General features: G+C 41.4%; 1 protein-coding gene across 6 annotated transcripts in view; it reads left to right on the forward strand.

The window, feature by feature from the left end:
* Positions 1 to 16,998, forward strand: part of LOC117396706 (kinesin-like protein KIF14) — an 80,464-nt gene that overhangs the window by 16,857 nt on the left and 46,609 nt on the right. For all 6 annotated transcript variants that reach the window (XM_059005501.1, XM_059005498.1, XM_059005499.1 and 3 more), the window contains exons 10-19: positions 78 to 196; positions 767 to 939; positions 1,282 to 1,429; positions 1,578 to 1,641; positions 3,108 to 3,292; positions 4,004 to 4,106; positions 5,694 to 5,854; positions 7,061 to 7,208; positions 14,701 to 14,802; positions 15,432 to 15,573. In XM_059005501.1, the coding sequence (XP_058861484.1) occupies positions 78 to 196; positions 767 to 939; positions 1,282 to 1,429; positions 1,578 to 1,641; positions 3,108 to 3,292; positions 4,004 to 4,106; positions 5,694 to 5,854; positions 7,061 to 7,208; positions 14,701 to 14,802; positions 15,432 to 15,573 (1,345 nt within the window). The remainder of the gene's footprint in view (positions 1 to 77; positions 197 to 766; positions 940 to 1,281; positions 1,430 to 1,577; positions 1,642 to 3,107; positions 3,293 to 4,003; positions 4,107 to 5,693; positions 5,855 to 7,060; positions 7,209 to 14,700; positions 14,803 to 15,431; positions 15,574 to 16,998) is intronic.

Here is a 16,998-nt window from a genome sequence, read left to right on the forward strand (position 1 = left end):
TGTATTGCATGTGATGAAGTAATATCCAGCACTTGAGTAATGTGTTCATTGTGATTTACCTGTGTCTTCTATTTCAGGAAGGAGCCAGTATAAACAGATCCTTGATGACTCTTGGCAAGGTGATTAGTGCTCTTTCTGAAGCGACGCAGTCCAAGAAGAAGCCCTTCATTCCGTACAGGGACTCGCTGCTAACCTGGTGAGACCGATCTCTCTCTTCCCCTTCTCAAACTACACAATAAACAAATAGTGGTTAGGCAACACAAGATGTCAATTGAGCCGATTCGGAAAGTACAAGAGGTCTTGTCATTGTACTGTCTCTACTGATGTGCTAATGACATGCACATACATATACTGAGCATCAAAAGAAATTTATCACTGTAACACATTTATTTCGAAAAAAAATAAGGTATATGAATGATGGACATTGACAAAATGTTTTTGGTTTCTTTCTCACTCATCCTTGACCAATTATGACTACAATTATGTTTCTAAAAATATAAATTCCAATTCCTTCACACTGTCTCACATGGTCTGATCGGAACAAGGAAGTCTGAGTGCTCTGCAGATAAGCTCAAAACAAGTTCAAAGGCAGATAGATGGATAGAGAGAGAAATAACTCAATATTGGACCAACAGAACCAAGAACTACTCCTGTATGATTGAACATCTCATAAAAGGACAAGGATAATGGAGAACAAATCAATTCCATTTTGAAGCTATGTTCTCTTTGTTTTGCTAATGTTTGTGTGTTTTATTTTGTTACACAGGCTTTTAAAGGAAAGTCTTGGGGGAAATTCCAAGACTGCAATGCTGGCGACGGTGAGCCCAGCTGCAGTAAACCTGGAGGAAACCCTGAGCACTCTGCGCTATGCGAAACAAGCGCGCAGCATTATTAACGTGGCCAAGGTCAATGAAGACTCCAATGCAAGGATTATTCGAGGTAAAGCCTTCGGGGTGTGAGAGGGCATGTGGGTATCCACTGACACGATGGAGAGATCAAGGATCACAGATGAGACAGAAGCAAACACTTAAGCAACTTTAAATGAATAACGTTATTTAGCGGTTGTATCTTTTGGACATTTTGTTTTTATTATTTACACTTTTATTTTTCTAACATTGAGTTAGTTACATTTTTGCAAATCTCCTTTTTTAAATACAATTTTTTTTTTACATTTAAACAAAAATCCCCTCATTTTTATCCAAAAATTGATAAAATCAAATAGTGAAACATGAAACTTAAACATTTTAATGTTGAACTTTGTACCTCCGCCCTCTCCGCCAGAGCTAAAAGCAGAAATCGAGAAGCTCCGAGCATTCCAGCGATGTAGCCAAGGAACAGATTCGATGAAGTCTGACTCGAGCCTTCACGAGATACTGTCGCTAAAGCAAAAGCTTCTGGAGCAGGAGAAGAAACTGACAGAGGCTCAACAGTAAGTTGTGTGCCTAAACTAATTGATCAGCTCATTGTTTGAACACTTCTCCAGGTTTTAAATTGAGTTATTCTCAACAAGCTTAAGCCCATGTTGAAGACACACTTTGAGTAATTCGGAATAATTTGAAGGAAACGTTTTTTCGTAGGGAATGGAAAGAAAATCTTGCCAGGGCCGAGCAGTGTAAACTTGAGGAAGCCAGAGAACTTCAGGTTAGTGACAGTGTTTTAATCCCAGATTTTCTCCCCAGTTTATAGAATGTCCAATTACATTCCCTAAATGCACCAATTCCCCACAACAGCTCAGGAGAATTAAAGGCCAGTGGGCATCCTCCAATCCCACTATCAAGCCAATTGCCTCTTACACCCAGAAACTTGACGGCAGATGTTGATGAGCTTCTAGAAATTGCAGGTGTTGGCATGAACTCATCTGTTGTCTGGCCAGTAGGGCCGGCTGCAGCACGATGAGGAGAGACTCACAGAAACCTGAGGGAGCGCTAGATCCAGTGTGGCATTCCTCTGGAATCTCTTCACACAGCCAGGAGGCCAAACAGTGTTCCTCTCCACACGGCCAAATGGTAGAAACTTGGCATGGTGGTAACATTCTTGATATATGATCCTATGGGCTTTTGAGAGTGCCTCAGCATGGCAACTGTCTGGAAATTGGCTGGATGGGGTGCTTCGCAGGGAACACCAAATGAGCACCTCCAGTCTTCGGTGTTTCATCAACTAGCCCACAACACCTCCCCTCCCCTTCCCTTCATCCCCCACCCAAACCCAGCTCATTTTACTTGGGTCCCAGCACCACTCCCCTCCATCCCCCACCCAAACCCAGCTCATTTTACTTGGGTCCCAGCACCACTCCCCTCCATCCCCCATCCAACCCAGCTCAGTTTACTTGGGTCCCAGCACCACGCCCCTCCATCCCCCATCCAACCCAGCTCATTTTACTTGGGTCCCAGCACCATCCCCTCCCCTTCATCCCCCAGCCAAACTCAGCTCATTTTTTCTTGGGTCCCAGCACCACTCCCCTCCATCCCTCATCCAACCCAGCTCATTTTACTTGGGTCCCAGCACCACTCCACTCCATCCCCCACCCAGCCCAGCTCATTTTACTTGGGTCCCAACACCATCCCCCTCCATCCCCCACCCAAACCCAGCTCATTTTACTTGGGTCCCAGCACCACTCCCCTCCATCCCCCACCCAAACCCAGCTCATTTTACTTGGGTCCCAACACCACCCCCCTCCATCCCCCACCTAAACCCAGCTCATTTTACTTGGGTCCCAACACCATCCCCCTCCATCCCCCACCCAGCCCAGCTCATTTTACTTGGGTCCCAACACCACCCCCCTCCATCCCCCACCCAAACCCAGCTCATTTTACTTGGGTCCCAACACCACCCCCCTCCATCCCCCACCCAACCCAGCTCATTTTACTTGGGTCCCAACACCATCCCCCTCCATCCCCCACCCAAACCCAGCTCATTTTACTTGGGTCCCAGCACCACTCCCCTCCATCCCCCACCCAACCCAGCTCATTTTACTTTCCTTAGCCAGCCATTCCTTTTCATTGATGTTAACTTCCTACATCACCTCTCTCTTGAGAGTTGTTATTCTAATTTAAAGCATTGCTTATTACACATTTTTGCTGTAAGCAGGCTTTCTTTCAATGTTGCAGAAGGCGGGCGTCTCTTTCAAAGTGGACAACAGGCTTCCCAACCTGGTGAATCTGAATGAGGACCCCCAGCTCTCTGAGATGCTGCTGTACATCATTAAAGAAGGGCAGACTAAAGTTGGTAGACACATGGTTGACTCGGAGTACGACATCCAGCTGACTGGAGCGCTCATTGCAGACAGCCACTGGTAAGTCCTTCAGCCCAAAGTCCCCTTTCAGACTTTGTGGTGTTTGGAGAATTCATGTGTGCTTTCAAACAAACCACCCAAACAAACTCGGCCTCCTTCAGTGTTTCTTCTAATCAGGAAGTGGTCTCAGATTGTTTGGGCATGCAAACTGAGTTCGGCTTGTTTATTTCAATGTGAAAGCAAGATCAGTTCAGAAAACAATGGAAACAAACAAGTGGCCTGAGTTGTTTGCACTGAAGTGTAATGGGGAATTGCTTATTTATGAAGTGCTTTTTTCATGGTTTTAGAAGGAAAATCCAACATGCATCAGTTAATTATTATTTTGTACTACGTACAGTCCATCTTTATCTGTAAACCAATGGTCTGCTAAATAAGTGGTAATAAATAAGTGGTCTTTGGAGCCATCCCTTGTTTGTTTGTTTGTTTTGGCAGGTGGGGTTTTGGGAATGAAGAGGTCTTCCATCCCTTCTTGGCACACTATTTGCACCTCCTAAATGGATCTAATTTAAATAAACAGAATTGAATGTTTTTTGCTGTACAAAAAAATAAGCGCACTCATCGGAACAGCAGTAATATGGGAATGTGTTGCATAAAGATGAACATTCTAAATTAGTAGTTAATGTGATTTATATTTGATCAGACTACTGCCATCTGCAAGGAGATTGGTTTTGAACTTTGTGAGCTTCATGTTGGAACTGTTTAACTTCACAGTCTGATCACAAACGAGCAAGGAACTGTCACGTTAACTCCAGCTGCAGATGCCGAGACTTATGTAAATGGAGATCTTGTGTCGGAGCCAGTCACTTTGCATCATGTAAGTGCCATTTTAATATCCTTTTTAATGCCATAATGAAGCAGTGACTGCGGCAGGGCGGAGGAAAAGCCCTGCACATAGGGGGCAGAGCCAAGCCCTGCATATAAGTGTGTATTTGTTTATTATGATTTATGTATTATTAACATGACCGTGAAAAGCTGTGTTTTGTATTGTTTGGCAGGACAAGCAAGGGGCTGTCCGTCATTATTTGTTGTTTTAGAATACCTTGTGGGAATGAGTGCCTGTCAGCTAGTAATTGTTGAATTAGCTGGCAGTCACACATAATTTATTAAAGCTGTGCAGACTATGGCCGAGGGGTAATAAGATAATAATTAATAGCTAATTAACCTCTCGGCCAGAATATGAAAGACCTGCAGTTTGGCTGCAGAGAGGTGGGAGTTCAAAGAGGAGACACGTGTGTGACAGCGGAGGATTAAAAAAAGAACTCAAACGAAAGTAAAGGTAAACTGTTACTACATGTGCTGGAAGCACCAGCACGGTATTTATTTGGATTTTGTGTTGGATTTGTTTTTTGTTTCAACCTTTTTATTTTGCTCTGTGAGCAGTGTTTTTGTTTAAATATTGTATTTATTTGTTAAATACGCGCAGGAGCGCGATTCATAACCCAGCCTACCTGTTTGTGCTGCAATTATTTCCTGGCCTGACGTCCCCGCCCTGGCTACCCTGTCACAGTGACACTAAACTAAGAGTATTCGTAAGACAGATGGACTCCAGTATTTGAACTGCTGGCCAGGAATACATCTGGGGGTATATGAATATGAATCTAGAGGAGGCTTGGGTAGAAGTGTGGAAATTAGGAAACTGAATGGCCGTTTTAATAAAAAGGCAAACATGCTGCTTTAATGCATCCAAACCGGCTTCTAACTAGGCTTGCTCTTTTTCAAATTTATTATTTTTATGGTCTCTCAAAATTACCATTGCTCGCTTTATGATGTATTTGACTGGAGTTCATTGGAACGCCCCGAAACCTGTTTTATTAAAAAACAGGTTTCCCCACTTTCAGTTTGAGTCCTTTCTAACCAGCTGAGATGGCATGCCTTGATTGTTGTAACTAATCATGCTCATTTTCGTTGTATATTTTTTAGGGGCTCACAAAATGTCCTAATCTCACATTTTTTAGAGTGTATTTGGCTGGGGTTCTTCATTGGAACACCATGAAACCTGTTAATTCATGCAACAGGTTTTGCTACTTGGCTGCACAAATACAATCCAGTTTCCTTTTTGTTTTGTTTTTTCATTTTTGTTTTACCTTAACTGACTACATCAAAAACATCCGAAAGAAACTGATAACCGAACTTATCATAACCGACTTGCATCCGTACTTAAAATGAGAAACATAATGAAATAACTTCCATAGTAAATATTTGGCTGTCACCCCTGTCCTTTTTATATTCGTTGATAATCAAGTCTTCTGAATGGCATATGGATTTAGTTCAGTTAAAAGTGAAAGATATTGACGCTGTCCAACTGTATTACTACGTTTGTTCTGCAGTAGTAGTTAAGTGTTTTTGTGCATTGAACCCGTAGATGCCTGATTAAACTCTTTCCTCTTTATATTTACTCCAGGGAGACCGAGTGATTCTTGGCAGAGATCATTATTTCCGTTTCAACCATCCGGTGGAGGTTCAGAATGGCCGCAGAGCTTCCGAGGGGCCAGTCGCTTGCAAAGAGATGCTGCAGGACTTTGAATTTGCTAAGAATGAGCTGGTTGAATCCCAGAAGCAAAGGTAAGATCATTAGAATTGGGGATGCAATCTATTGCATCTTGTAGCAGGGTGAGATCTGTGCTGGCTGTCTGACGCGTGCACGATCCTACAGGGGAGGTCAGCAGCCCCGTAGGATCCGCCTGTCAATCACGGCAGTAACACGGAGAGGTTGGGTGAGGGCGTGTGCTCGCTCCTTCTCTCTGAGTGGTGGGGAGGTCGCTAGACCTATAAAAAATAGCCCTTTATTTCCTCGTTCTTGCCCTTTTAGGAAAGGACAGCGGGAGCTGTGTTGACAAACAAAAACAAACCCTGGATTAAAAACCATAATAGAATGCCAGTGTCTGGAGAAAGAAAAGGGGCAAACGTGGACAGCCGCTGCCAAATAAATTGGATTGATTTATTACGTACCCGAGTGGGACATGTAGAAGTAGCTGGGGAGGTCTGGGCAACCCCAAGAGTTATAGCGAGGGAATAGCAACGCACAAATAATACCGGAGCCGCATTGAGTAGCGGTGGCTATGGAACACTGCCAGGGGCAGCACCTTTTTGTTTTGTAGGTTTATTACTGTGTTTTATTTTCTCTTTTGCGTTTGCCTTTGGTTATGGAATATTATTTTCAGCACTTGAACGGTGACTGTTGCTACCTGTGTTGGTAACCCTGTGGTCCTGATTACCGTTGTCGGCATTCAGGCCATGGACAAGAGCACCCTCTTCAGGCAAAAATAAATCTGTGCACCCCAGTGGTATTTCAAAAGAAACTTCTGTGTGAATTCCCCACAACCCTTCCACACATCTACACAAGTGTTCACGTTTTTATTTTCGTAATTCTGACCAGGCCCAGTGCAAGCATTCATTAAGTAAACAAAATAAAAACGGTGCCCTGTCACAAAGGAGAGCTGTTGACACTTGCAGGTGCTGCTGTTCTAGATGGCTTGCACTGATAAAGAAACCAACAACAGAACCGTTTCAGTATCTGACTTTGCTTAACACACGTTGAGATCGATTCCAGATTATACTGCGTTACTAAGCAGATGCAGAGCTTGAGATAAGAAAAGTAATTCGTACAATGTACTTTATGAACAAAATACTCAGCGCTGTGTTATTCAGCCTCCTCATTTGTGGAATAACTACAGTACTCCCATGTTTATGAAGTGCCCTCTTTGTTTCCTTAATACAAATCGAAAATGCGAGTCGTCTATGCAGTCTTTTTAATTTCTGCCCTTTTAGGATTGAAGCAGAAATTGAAGAGGCGAGACTGCAGGCCCAGCAGGAAATGATGCAGGAACTGCAGACCGCGAGAGACCTGGCGCAGAGAGAACTGTCCGCACAGCGCTGCCTCTACGAGGAGCAGATCCGGGAGCTGCAGAAAGAGATGGTCAGTGTCACACAAAACATCAGAGATAAGGCTGCCACGTTAATGTGTAAACTAAACGACACAGTTTAAACGATGGGCTGGGCCTTTTCAAGAATACAGTACTGGTTTATTAAATACAGCAGAATCCACATGTCAAACTTTACGCATATTTCTGGATAACTTTCAGAATCTTGTTTGCCCCGGCCCCAAGTCTAACAGGTATATCTTTTCTGTGGGATAAGTAGAATTTCTGGATAGCTCGAAGGAAAGTGACATCCCCCAGTACAGATTTTTCGTATACTAACTTGAAGTTTCAGGTTTATAGGTCACTTCAATATAACTGCTGTGCGTGAGGAGAGTTGTTTGTGGTAAAGTGAAGCATTACAGTAATTTGTTGACGCCGGAGGTGATGCATATAGCACATGTACAAGAGGAAGGTCCTGTATGTAAAGCCCTGGACACACTGCCCGATGCAATCCATAGCGACGCGATTTTTCACTCGCATCGGGCAGTGTTATGCTTTGCGATTCGATTTTACATGTTTAATATTTTGCGATTCACTTGCATCAGGCAGTGTGTTATACTTACTCGTAAGTCTCAAGTCAGAAACCAAGGAGTTCACTGCGTTCACAGGTGCCTATGACTGGAGACAGACATGCATGTATTCTTTCTCGCTATTAAAAAAAGTGTGTGTATTTTTATATATACACACACACACACACAAGGTATTCCATTGGTTTGTATACAATGTCCGTGCCAATATCTTCTGAAAACAAGCTCTGACAGCCCCATAAGCATTGTACTTTTTAACTAGTACAGGAAATATTTACAGAATACAGTACTTAATTGAACTAGTGCTATAACAATGATTAATTTATTAATAGCATTTTAATTAAAATATACCAAATAACTTTTACAATCAAGAGAACATAATACTGTACATGTTTTTATTACAAGCATGTGGGCGACACAGTATGTTCCCTACATTAAACGTACGTGATTAGGTCAAATTTAATTGAAACACTATTAATAATAAATGAATCATTGTAGCAGCAGTTTAAGGATTCTGTAAATATTTTGTCTAACAGTTAAAGTACAATGCTTATGTGTGTTTGTATTAATAGAGAGATTATATGCAGCATGTCTTCAGTCATATCTGGTTTTCACACTCGCGCCGCCTACTAGCCCAAATTGTAGATAATACTGTCATAGCCTTAAGTTTTCGACAATTGTCATTGATTTGCCCCATTGCTGCTGTACTTCATGCATCCAGGCCAGGTCAAACAGAAAAATCACAAGTGGTGCGTCCTTTCGATTTCAGTCGGGCAGTGTGTGTGATTCCCGCTTGCAAAGATTTTTTTGGCAGTGTGTTCTGGTCTTGATTCTCTGCTAGTGACTTTATTGAATGCACATTCATTTGCAGCTTTCGTCATCAGTGTTGAAATGGGGAGGAGAAAACTACAAACGCTGACTTTAAAAAGTAAAGTTGACCTAATAATTGGTATAGAAAAGGACGCTTGCAGCGGAGTTCGGTGTTCCAGAGAACACTTAGGCATGCGTCTTCAGCAGGGGCTCCCAGCCTTTTTCAATGTAGGGACCACCTTGGGGTTGGGATTTTTCACATGGACCACTTGCCACGCATTTTTTCACAACAGCATTTTGAAACTAATTTGTAGCCTTATATGTATGTGTATTTATATAACGTACCTAACTTAATGAGCTTCCTGGGCTTGAATCTTTGCTACCAGTTCATCAAGGAATGTTGTCATTTTGCGCATTGAAAGTTGCTGAAGGCAAAGTTCCCTTTTTCTTTCTTGTTTAAAAAATATTTTTTTTCAGATTGGGAATGCTTTGTAGATAAACAGCATCTCAATCTTGCAGGTTTAAGTTTTGTTTGTGAAAAGCTCCTAATAAATAATGCATATATTAATGCATGTAATATCTATTGATTTTATAAACACACCCGTAATAAAAGAAAACAGATGCAGACTCTACATACATACAGTACTGTGCAAGAGTTTTAGGCAGGTGTGAAAAATGCTGTAAAGTAAGAATGCTTTCAAAAATAGACATGTTAATAGATTATATTTATCAATTAACTAAATGCAAAGTGAGTGAACAGAAGAAAAATCTAAATCAAATCCATATTTGGTGTGACCACCCTTTGCCTTCAAAACAGCATCAATTCTTCTAGGTACACTTGAGTCAGGGATTTTGTAGGCATATAGTCAGGTGTATGATTAAACAATTATACCAAACAGGTGCTAATGATCATCAATTCAATATGTAGGTTGAAACACAATCATTAACTGAAACAGAAACAGCTGTGTAGGAGGAATAAAACTGGGTGAGGAACAGCCAAACTCAGCTAACAAGGTGAGGTTGCTGAAGACAGTTTACTGTCAAAAGTCATACACCATGGCAAGACTGAGCACAGCAACAAGACACAAGGTCGTTATACTGCATCAGCAAGGTCTCTCCCAGGCAGAAATTTCAAGGCAGACAGGGGTTTCCAGATGTGCTGTCCAAGCTCTTTTGAAGAAGCACAAAGAAACGGGCAACATTGAGGACCGTTCCTTGCAAGTTTGGGGCGGCATTTCTGCAAATGGAGTTGGGGATTTGGTCAGAATTAATGGTCTCCTCAATGCTGAGAAGTACAGGCAGATACTTATCCATCATGCAATGCCATCAGGGAGGCATCTGATTGGCCCCAAATTTTTTCTGCAGCATGACAACGACCCCAAACATACAGCGATATGCAGACCTTCATGTAAGGCCGACCAAACAAACAATAACAAGCAGAGCGTTTTGAATGTTGCATGCGATGCTGCAGATTCACTGCGTTTAAAAGGGAAAAAAATACTACGCTGTTAATTTAAATAAACTGTCATTGTTTTAAAGAAAGAATGCATACAGATATGTTGTCAAAGTCCAATATGTGGGGAAATTAGACCACAGTCGCAGCACTGCACCATTTTGAAATGCCCACCGAGTAAGCTCCTCAGAATGTTCGCTAAAATTACGAAGCGCTCTCGGTGTGCGGGTCGGTCAATAGCAGGCGCCACGTAACACTTCTGTTTAGTTAATGGCCACCAAGTTTCCATCAACTTATTATCCCCACCTACTGTTCAGATTTGGCTATTTAAAACTGTATTTTCCAATACACCAATAATACTTTTTTCTATTTTACTTCCATCACCTATACCATTTAAAAAAAAAAAAAAAACATTGAAATATTGCAATCCCTTAATTTCTTCCCACACATCCTCTCTCACCTCCCTATATCTAACATATTCAACCATCAGATGCTCCACTGTTTCCTTTACACTACATTCCACACATAACCCATTCTCATGCGCTCCAGTTCTATACAGGTGTTCCTTTTAATGTTGAATGCTCTATAAGAAGCCTTATTCATGCTGCTTCCTCCTTCCTATTCCACCCATACCACCCTTCCCTAATTTTAACCTTGAGTCTTATAATATATATCCCATATATTCTGCCATTCATTAGTAATCTATTCTCAATTATTCTATAATATTCATTTAAACCATACTGCACATCAATATCCTCTTTCTTCACTGCTATTTTAAGTAACTTACCCAACCTCTCATTCCCATCTATTCCTAAATGAGCCAGAAGCCATACTGAAACTACATATAAACCTAAAAAGCAGCATTCTGAAAGTAAATAAATTATTCCTGCACTAAATCTCTTCTACCACCTTCCCCTCCATTTAATCACCTGTAATCCTGATAAGGAATCTGAAAAGATGGCTGCTCTATTCACCTTGACATCTACAATCCATTGCAATGCCAATATAATCCCTATCAATTCTGCTGTCATAATTGACACATCATCTGTAATACGAACATGCTTTCCCACCTCAAATTCCAGTATATAATAAGCTGCTGCAACCCTGCCCTTACCTGTATTTTTTGACCCATCTGTAAAAAACGTACAATCATTTTCCCAATCATTATTTACCCATCTCAATGCCCGTTTACAAAATTCACCTCTGCCCTTCACCCTCCTTTTTTTCTTTTTTTTCTTTCAACAAAGATAAATCAATCGGAGGGGTTTTAAAACACCGCAGACTAATGTTTGAATGTACTCTTTTTAATCTCGCCCTTCCTGCCACGTAACCTATGTACCTATTGAACACACCCCAGGTCCTCTTGAGTCGGGTATCGGGCATCGGCCCTCTCGAGTCAGTCCTCAGGCATCAAGCATCAGTTCTCAGAGTTTTTTGTTTTTTTCGGGAGAGAGTGGACAGAGTTGTCTGACTCTGAATCACCCAATCAAACAAGCAAAAAAAAAACTTTCGGTGCTTCCATTGGATGACACAGATGTCAGTGCAGCTGCTGATTTGGTGCATGCATTTTTATATTTCTTTAGCATTTAATATGTATATTTAAGCGTTTTATGTGGATAAAACGCCTAACGGTAGAATATATAATAAAAATAGCAAGGGACCTAGAATGGACCCCTGTGGAACACCACAGACAACTTCCAATAATGCCAATTTTACCTATCCAATAGAGACAAACTGAAACCTATCAGAAAGATAAGATTTGAACCAGGATATGACAAGGCCAGACAGTCCCACTGTGCTTTTAAGGCGATTCAGTAGGATGGAATGGTCTACAGCAGTGGTACTCGACTCTGGCCCTTGATCTATTCCAGTCCTGGTCTTTATTCCAACCAGGTCCTAAATTAGTTAGTTGCCTCTTAGCAGTGTCAATTAACTACATTAGAACCTGCTTGGGGTATAAACCTGGACTGGATTGCATCTCGAGGGTTGAGTACCACTGGTCTACATAGAAGAATTGAAACTGATGGAAAGCCTGTCGGAGCTTCTCAGCAGATCATTCACAACTCTGTGACAAGGGCCGTCTCAGTGCTATGTGCAGCATGAAAACCAGACTGAAACTTCTTGAATATACATTAAGAGTTAGAAATGTTTGTAATTGAATTGCAACAACTCTCTAGAACCTTATCTAAGAATGGTAGGTTGGAGATTGGCCTATGGTTACTGAGGACTTTAGGGTCCAAATTGTGTTTCTTAAGCATAGGCTTTACCACAGCTACCTTAAGTGCTGAGTGAGCTCTACCGGAGGTAAATGAACCATTTATAATTTTTAAAATGTGGGTATTAATAACACCAAGAACATCTTGTAATAGTTTTGTAGGAATAGGATCAAGAGAGCATGTAGTAGCTCTCATATGTTGAACTAGCTCTGTCAGTTCCTGTAAGGTAATCAAAGAAAAAGCCCTCATAAAGCCTTAATAGGTGTAGTTGGTAAAATTGTGCTGGTCCTCCTTAATAGAAGGTGTCTGTGGAGTCTCATTTCTGATGTCTAGTATTTTATTTTTAAAGAAATGCAAGAAGTCATTGCAGCTGTGAGAGGAGCCAATGTCAAGGTTAGGACTATTGGGGGGAAGGATTAATTAATTAAATTTAATTAATTAAATTTAATTAATTAATTAATGTATCTAGGGTAACAACAAAAATCTAGGATTATTTTTATCCGTGTTCAATTAAATTAGAATACTATGATGATCTAGCCAACGCCAGAGCCTATGGATATCTTGTCGGGCCGTAGTTTCACAGTTCGGTTGAGGGTCGGCACCCCAGTACTCACAGTAGAAACATGTCTTTCATGGGTCGGGTACGACAGTTATGAGTATTCATTTGGGTCGGGTACGACAGTTATGAGTATTCATTTGGCAGGAAGTCCAGTCAAGTGCATTGAGGACTTTTTGGTTTAAGAGGAGCGTGCGTGCAGTGCTGGAATGCTAGTATTTAAAACATTTTTAAAAAATCCTACACTCTTTACGAGACCTAGAAAAAAAGCTAGGTCCTTTTAATAATGAACCAGATTGCCATTGAGTCAGTATTGGTACAGTCGGTGCTGCTTTATCGGGACGTCTCGGGAGAAGGACAAATATCACGAATAAGCGGCTGTCCCAGTTAAACGAGAGGCAGTTATGACGACCTTGGTCACACTTTTTTATTCTTAATGAAAAAAATAATGAAATCACATCACATTATGTTTAAATGTTAAATACATCTTTTAAAAGATAAGTCAATGTTGTGTGTTTTTTTCTTTTTTTTTTTAAATATTATTCTTAAACCAAATAATCGCACCAGCAATGTTGACGTGCCAACTTTCTTTGCAGCAGCAGTCTGAGAAACCACAGGCGACGCCAGCTGCTTTACGTCTGCTTACATGGTTTACGCAATTTACGCAAGTCACAGCGTAATCACTGCACTGTACTACATGACCTGTCTTGCTCTGAAAAGTGACTTCCGTTCATCATTTGAAAAACTGTATCCCAATTAAACAAAGTGACGTCCCAATTAAACAACATCAATAGCATTGGGAAGAACCTTCCCAGAGTTGTATCCCATGTAAGCAGCAATCCCCATCATCAGGATCCAGATTCAGGCAGTGCTGACTGTACTAGTCCCTGACTATAATAAAACAATAAGTGTATTAAGAAGTCAGGTATTTGATGTCTGGTGCTCTGTTTGTGACCGTACTGCTGTCGCTATTTTAAAACTGCTCCAGGTATTTTAAAACTATTTATTAATGTTTGCAACCGCAATCCGTTTTGATTAGTTTGAGGTCGGCTCACCACTCTGTGCTACCCCTAACAGCGACCGCATTGCTTTCACAATCCCACTACTCTTACTTGCCCTGTAAATAGGGAGAATTGTCTAGAAATCAAATTTCCAGATTCCTTAAAGCCTTATCAAAGCCAGTATGTGATCGGGTTATGAAATACATTTAAAGGATTATGTGCAATGTCTATCCCAGCTTTCTCTGATTCAGCCGTTCGGCAGTATCTAAATGTAGCTTGCTTTTAAGATTATAGCACTTTCATTTGGCTGTCAAGTGTTCTGCTGATTTTTATTTAAATTTTATTATTTTTTTTGTTACATATATTATATATTATTAATTTGCACAGCTGTTGTGATTTTTAAATATGCAAATTAACAAAATAGTCTGCAGCACATTTTAACAACATTTGAAACCATCTTGTAATTCTGAGTCTGGGAAGTCTGTCTCATTTCAAACGTACAACCCAGTTCAGTGTGCTTCCGTTGTGTCCAAGCTGTTGCTGTGGTGGGATCAGGGGACCTGTCTGTCTTAAACACGGGGTCTCCATAAACACTGGAATTTGAAGCCTGCTGTGACGTATAGCAGTACTGTTCTCATTGGTTATTGGAATTATTGGAACCATAAGAAAAAGTTCAAAGTTCAGTGCAACCTTAAGTGCCTAAAATATACAAACGGAGGCATTTATTGATGCAGTATAAATGTATTAGTGTTACTCAAGCCTGTAAAGGTTGCAACACAAGACATTACTTATCATTGTTGCCTGCTGTGTTGTGTGACCAAGAATATAAGCCATGGGTCTGGAGCACCATTGAGTGCTGCTTTAGCTTCAGTGTTCTCGTTTATCTTCAATGTATCTACGTCTGTGTTGCTTTGCTTGCTTTCAGGAAGATGAGCTCAGTATGAAGCAGGAGCTTCTCAGCAAGGAGATGGAACAGAAGAGGCACAAACACCTGGGGAAGCTGCTTCTGACTGAGCCATCCACACAGGTGCCTGTGTGCAAACTAACAGTGTGGGATTGGATGTAAAAATGATTTGAACACAATTTCATAGGCATGGCATTTCTGCAGTGTTCCATGAATACAGGCATGGCCATACTAGTGTCATGGTATGTGAATATGCCTTTTATATTGGGTGTTTGCAAAGTAACACTTACTGTATTTCGGGGATGGATTTATTTTGTTTCTTTTCAGTCCTGACAATTTGATAAGTGGTTCTCTAGATGCACTGTATTCAAAAACTTAGATATATGGACAGACCCTCTCCCCCCCCCCCCCACAATGGACCTCCCATCTCCTCTAACATGAGAGGAAAGAAGGGGGTCTCTTAGATGTATGGACAGACCCCCCCCCCCCCCCCATGGACCTCTGATCTCCGCTAACATGAGAGGAAAGAAGGGGTCTCTTAGATGTATGGACAGACCCCCCTCCCCTCCCCCCTCCCCCCATGGACCTCCCATCTCCTCTAACATGAGAGGAAAGAAGGGGGTCTCTTAGATGTATGGACAGACCCCCCCATGGACCTCTCATCTCCTTTAACACGAGAGGAAAGAAGGGGTCTCTTAGATTACACTGCGGTTTGCCTGAAGATCTTCACTAGACTAACACCGTTCTCGCAGGAGCTGGAGGAGAGCCAGCTGAGGCACCGCAGGTTCATGGAGGCTTTGCAACTGGAGAAGGAGAAGCTGGCTCGGGAGATGGCCCAGGTGCAGCAAGCCCGGCTCAGCAGGGAGGAGGAGAGGAAGAGTGCTGCCAGACAGGGTACAGTACCATAGACACACATGCACATCTAAATCATTCAAAACTGTAAGGTTCTGTGCTGGAGTAGCGCTGTGTAAAATATTATTTCACTACATAAGGAGTCCAGCTTTCCGAAGAGGCCTCGGTTTATTTACATCACACATTCCGTTACCCTGTCCTTGCATTCGCTTGCAGTACTTAAGCCACAGATAGCCGTGTAAAGCCAGGCCTGTTGGGAGAAATTTTGGGTACATCATGTTGGCTGGGGGCCCCCACGACCTCCATTGCTCCTGTCCTATTTTTAAATTTAAATGGGTAAAAAAATATAAAATTGATTTTTATTAAAGTTTTAATTTAACTTTGGTGTCTGAAACAAAAAAATTAAACCAGAAGTCCATCTTGGCTTTAATGTGTACACTGAACTTTGAGTTTCAGTGGTTAAAATTTTTTTAAATGATAATATTAAAATCACATCAATTCAAATCAAGTGAACGTGTGCTGCATTGTTTTGTTAAAATAACAAATCACTGACTTGGTGGTTCAGTATGTGCCACTAAAAACACCATCTCTCACTGTAAACCGCCTGTCGAAAGTGGAAGGCACCAACTGAGCAGCTGCCCCAGTGCACTTAGGTCTGGTTCATACTTCTGTCACAGATGAATGCGATGCATCAGGCACAGACGGCTACAAAAGCTGTGCAGCTTCACTATTTGCTGAATGATTTGCTGTCATTAATATTTTTAAATACAGACTGCATTCGTGTAATTGGAAAAACTGACATTTTAGTAGATGTGCTGAGTTTACCTTTTTTTATAGAAGAGGTTTAAAAATCAAAAGCAATGTTGGTACATCCATCCTCTCAACCAACAGAAAACCTGAAAAGGGAGAATTGTAAAGATTAATTGGAGAGATACGGGTGTGACAGTGAGAGGAATATTTAGAATTTTTACAGGTGTTAAACAGTTTGGGACCATTGCTTCAATGCAAAAATAGATGCAGTGACACCTTGTCAACGAGTTGTTTGCTCTGCACAGGTGTAGTGGGGATGCAATTTCTCAGACGGACATAAAGTTCACGGTTCAAACAATTCTTTTATTTCCTTTTTGGTCAGCTTGACCATTGAAATAATAATGCTGGCTCTACCCAACTATGGGCATTGCCAGCGTATAAACCAAGAGGTTTCAGTCCCATAATAGTAATAGTAATAATAATAATAATAATAATAATAATAATAATAATAATAATACAAAACACAGATACAGACACGTCTCCGGACAGTGAGTGCTCTAGGTGCAGGTGTGGTGATTTAACAGTACTGGTGTAAGTACAGGTGCAGTGCAGTCTGGGTTTTAGCGCTGGCTTGAAGTGGCAGCTCCCGGGTTTGCATTAGTGGTCTGACAAAAGACAAATACAGACAGTTACAAAACAAACCAAACACTTCACTCA

Source organism: Acipenser ruthenus, chromosome 31 (assembly GCF_902713425.1).
Source record: "Acipenser ruthenus chromosome 31, fAciRut3.2 maternal haplotype, whole genome shotgun sequence".
Lineage (NCBI taxonomy): Eukaryota > Metazoa > Chordata > Actinopteri > Acipenseriformes > Acipenseridae > Acipenser > Acipenser ruthenus.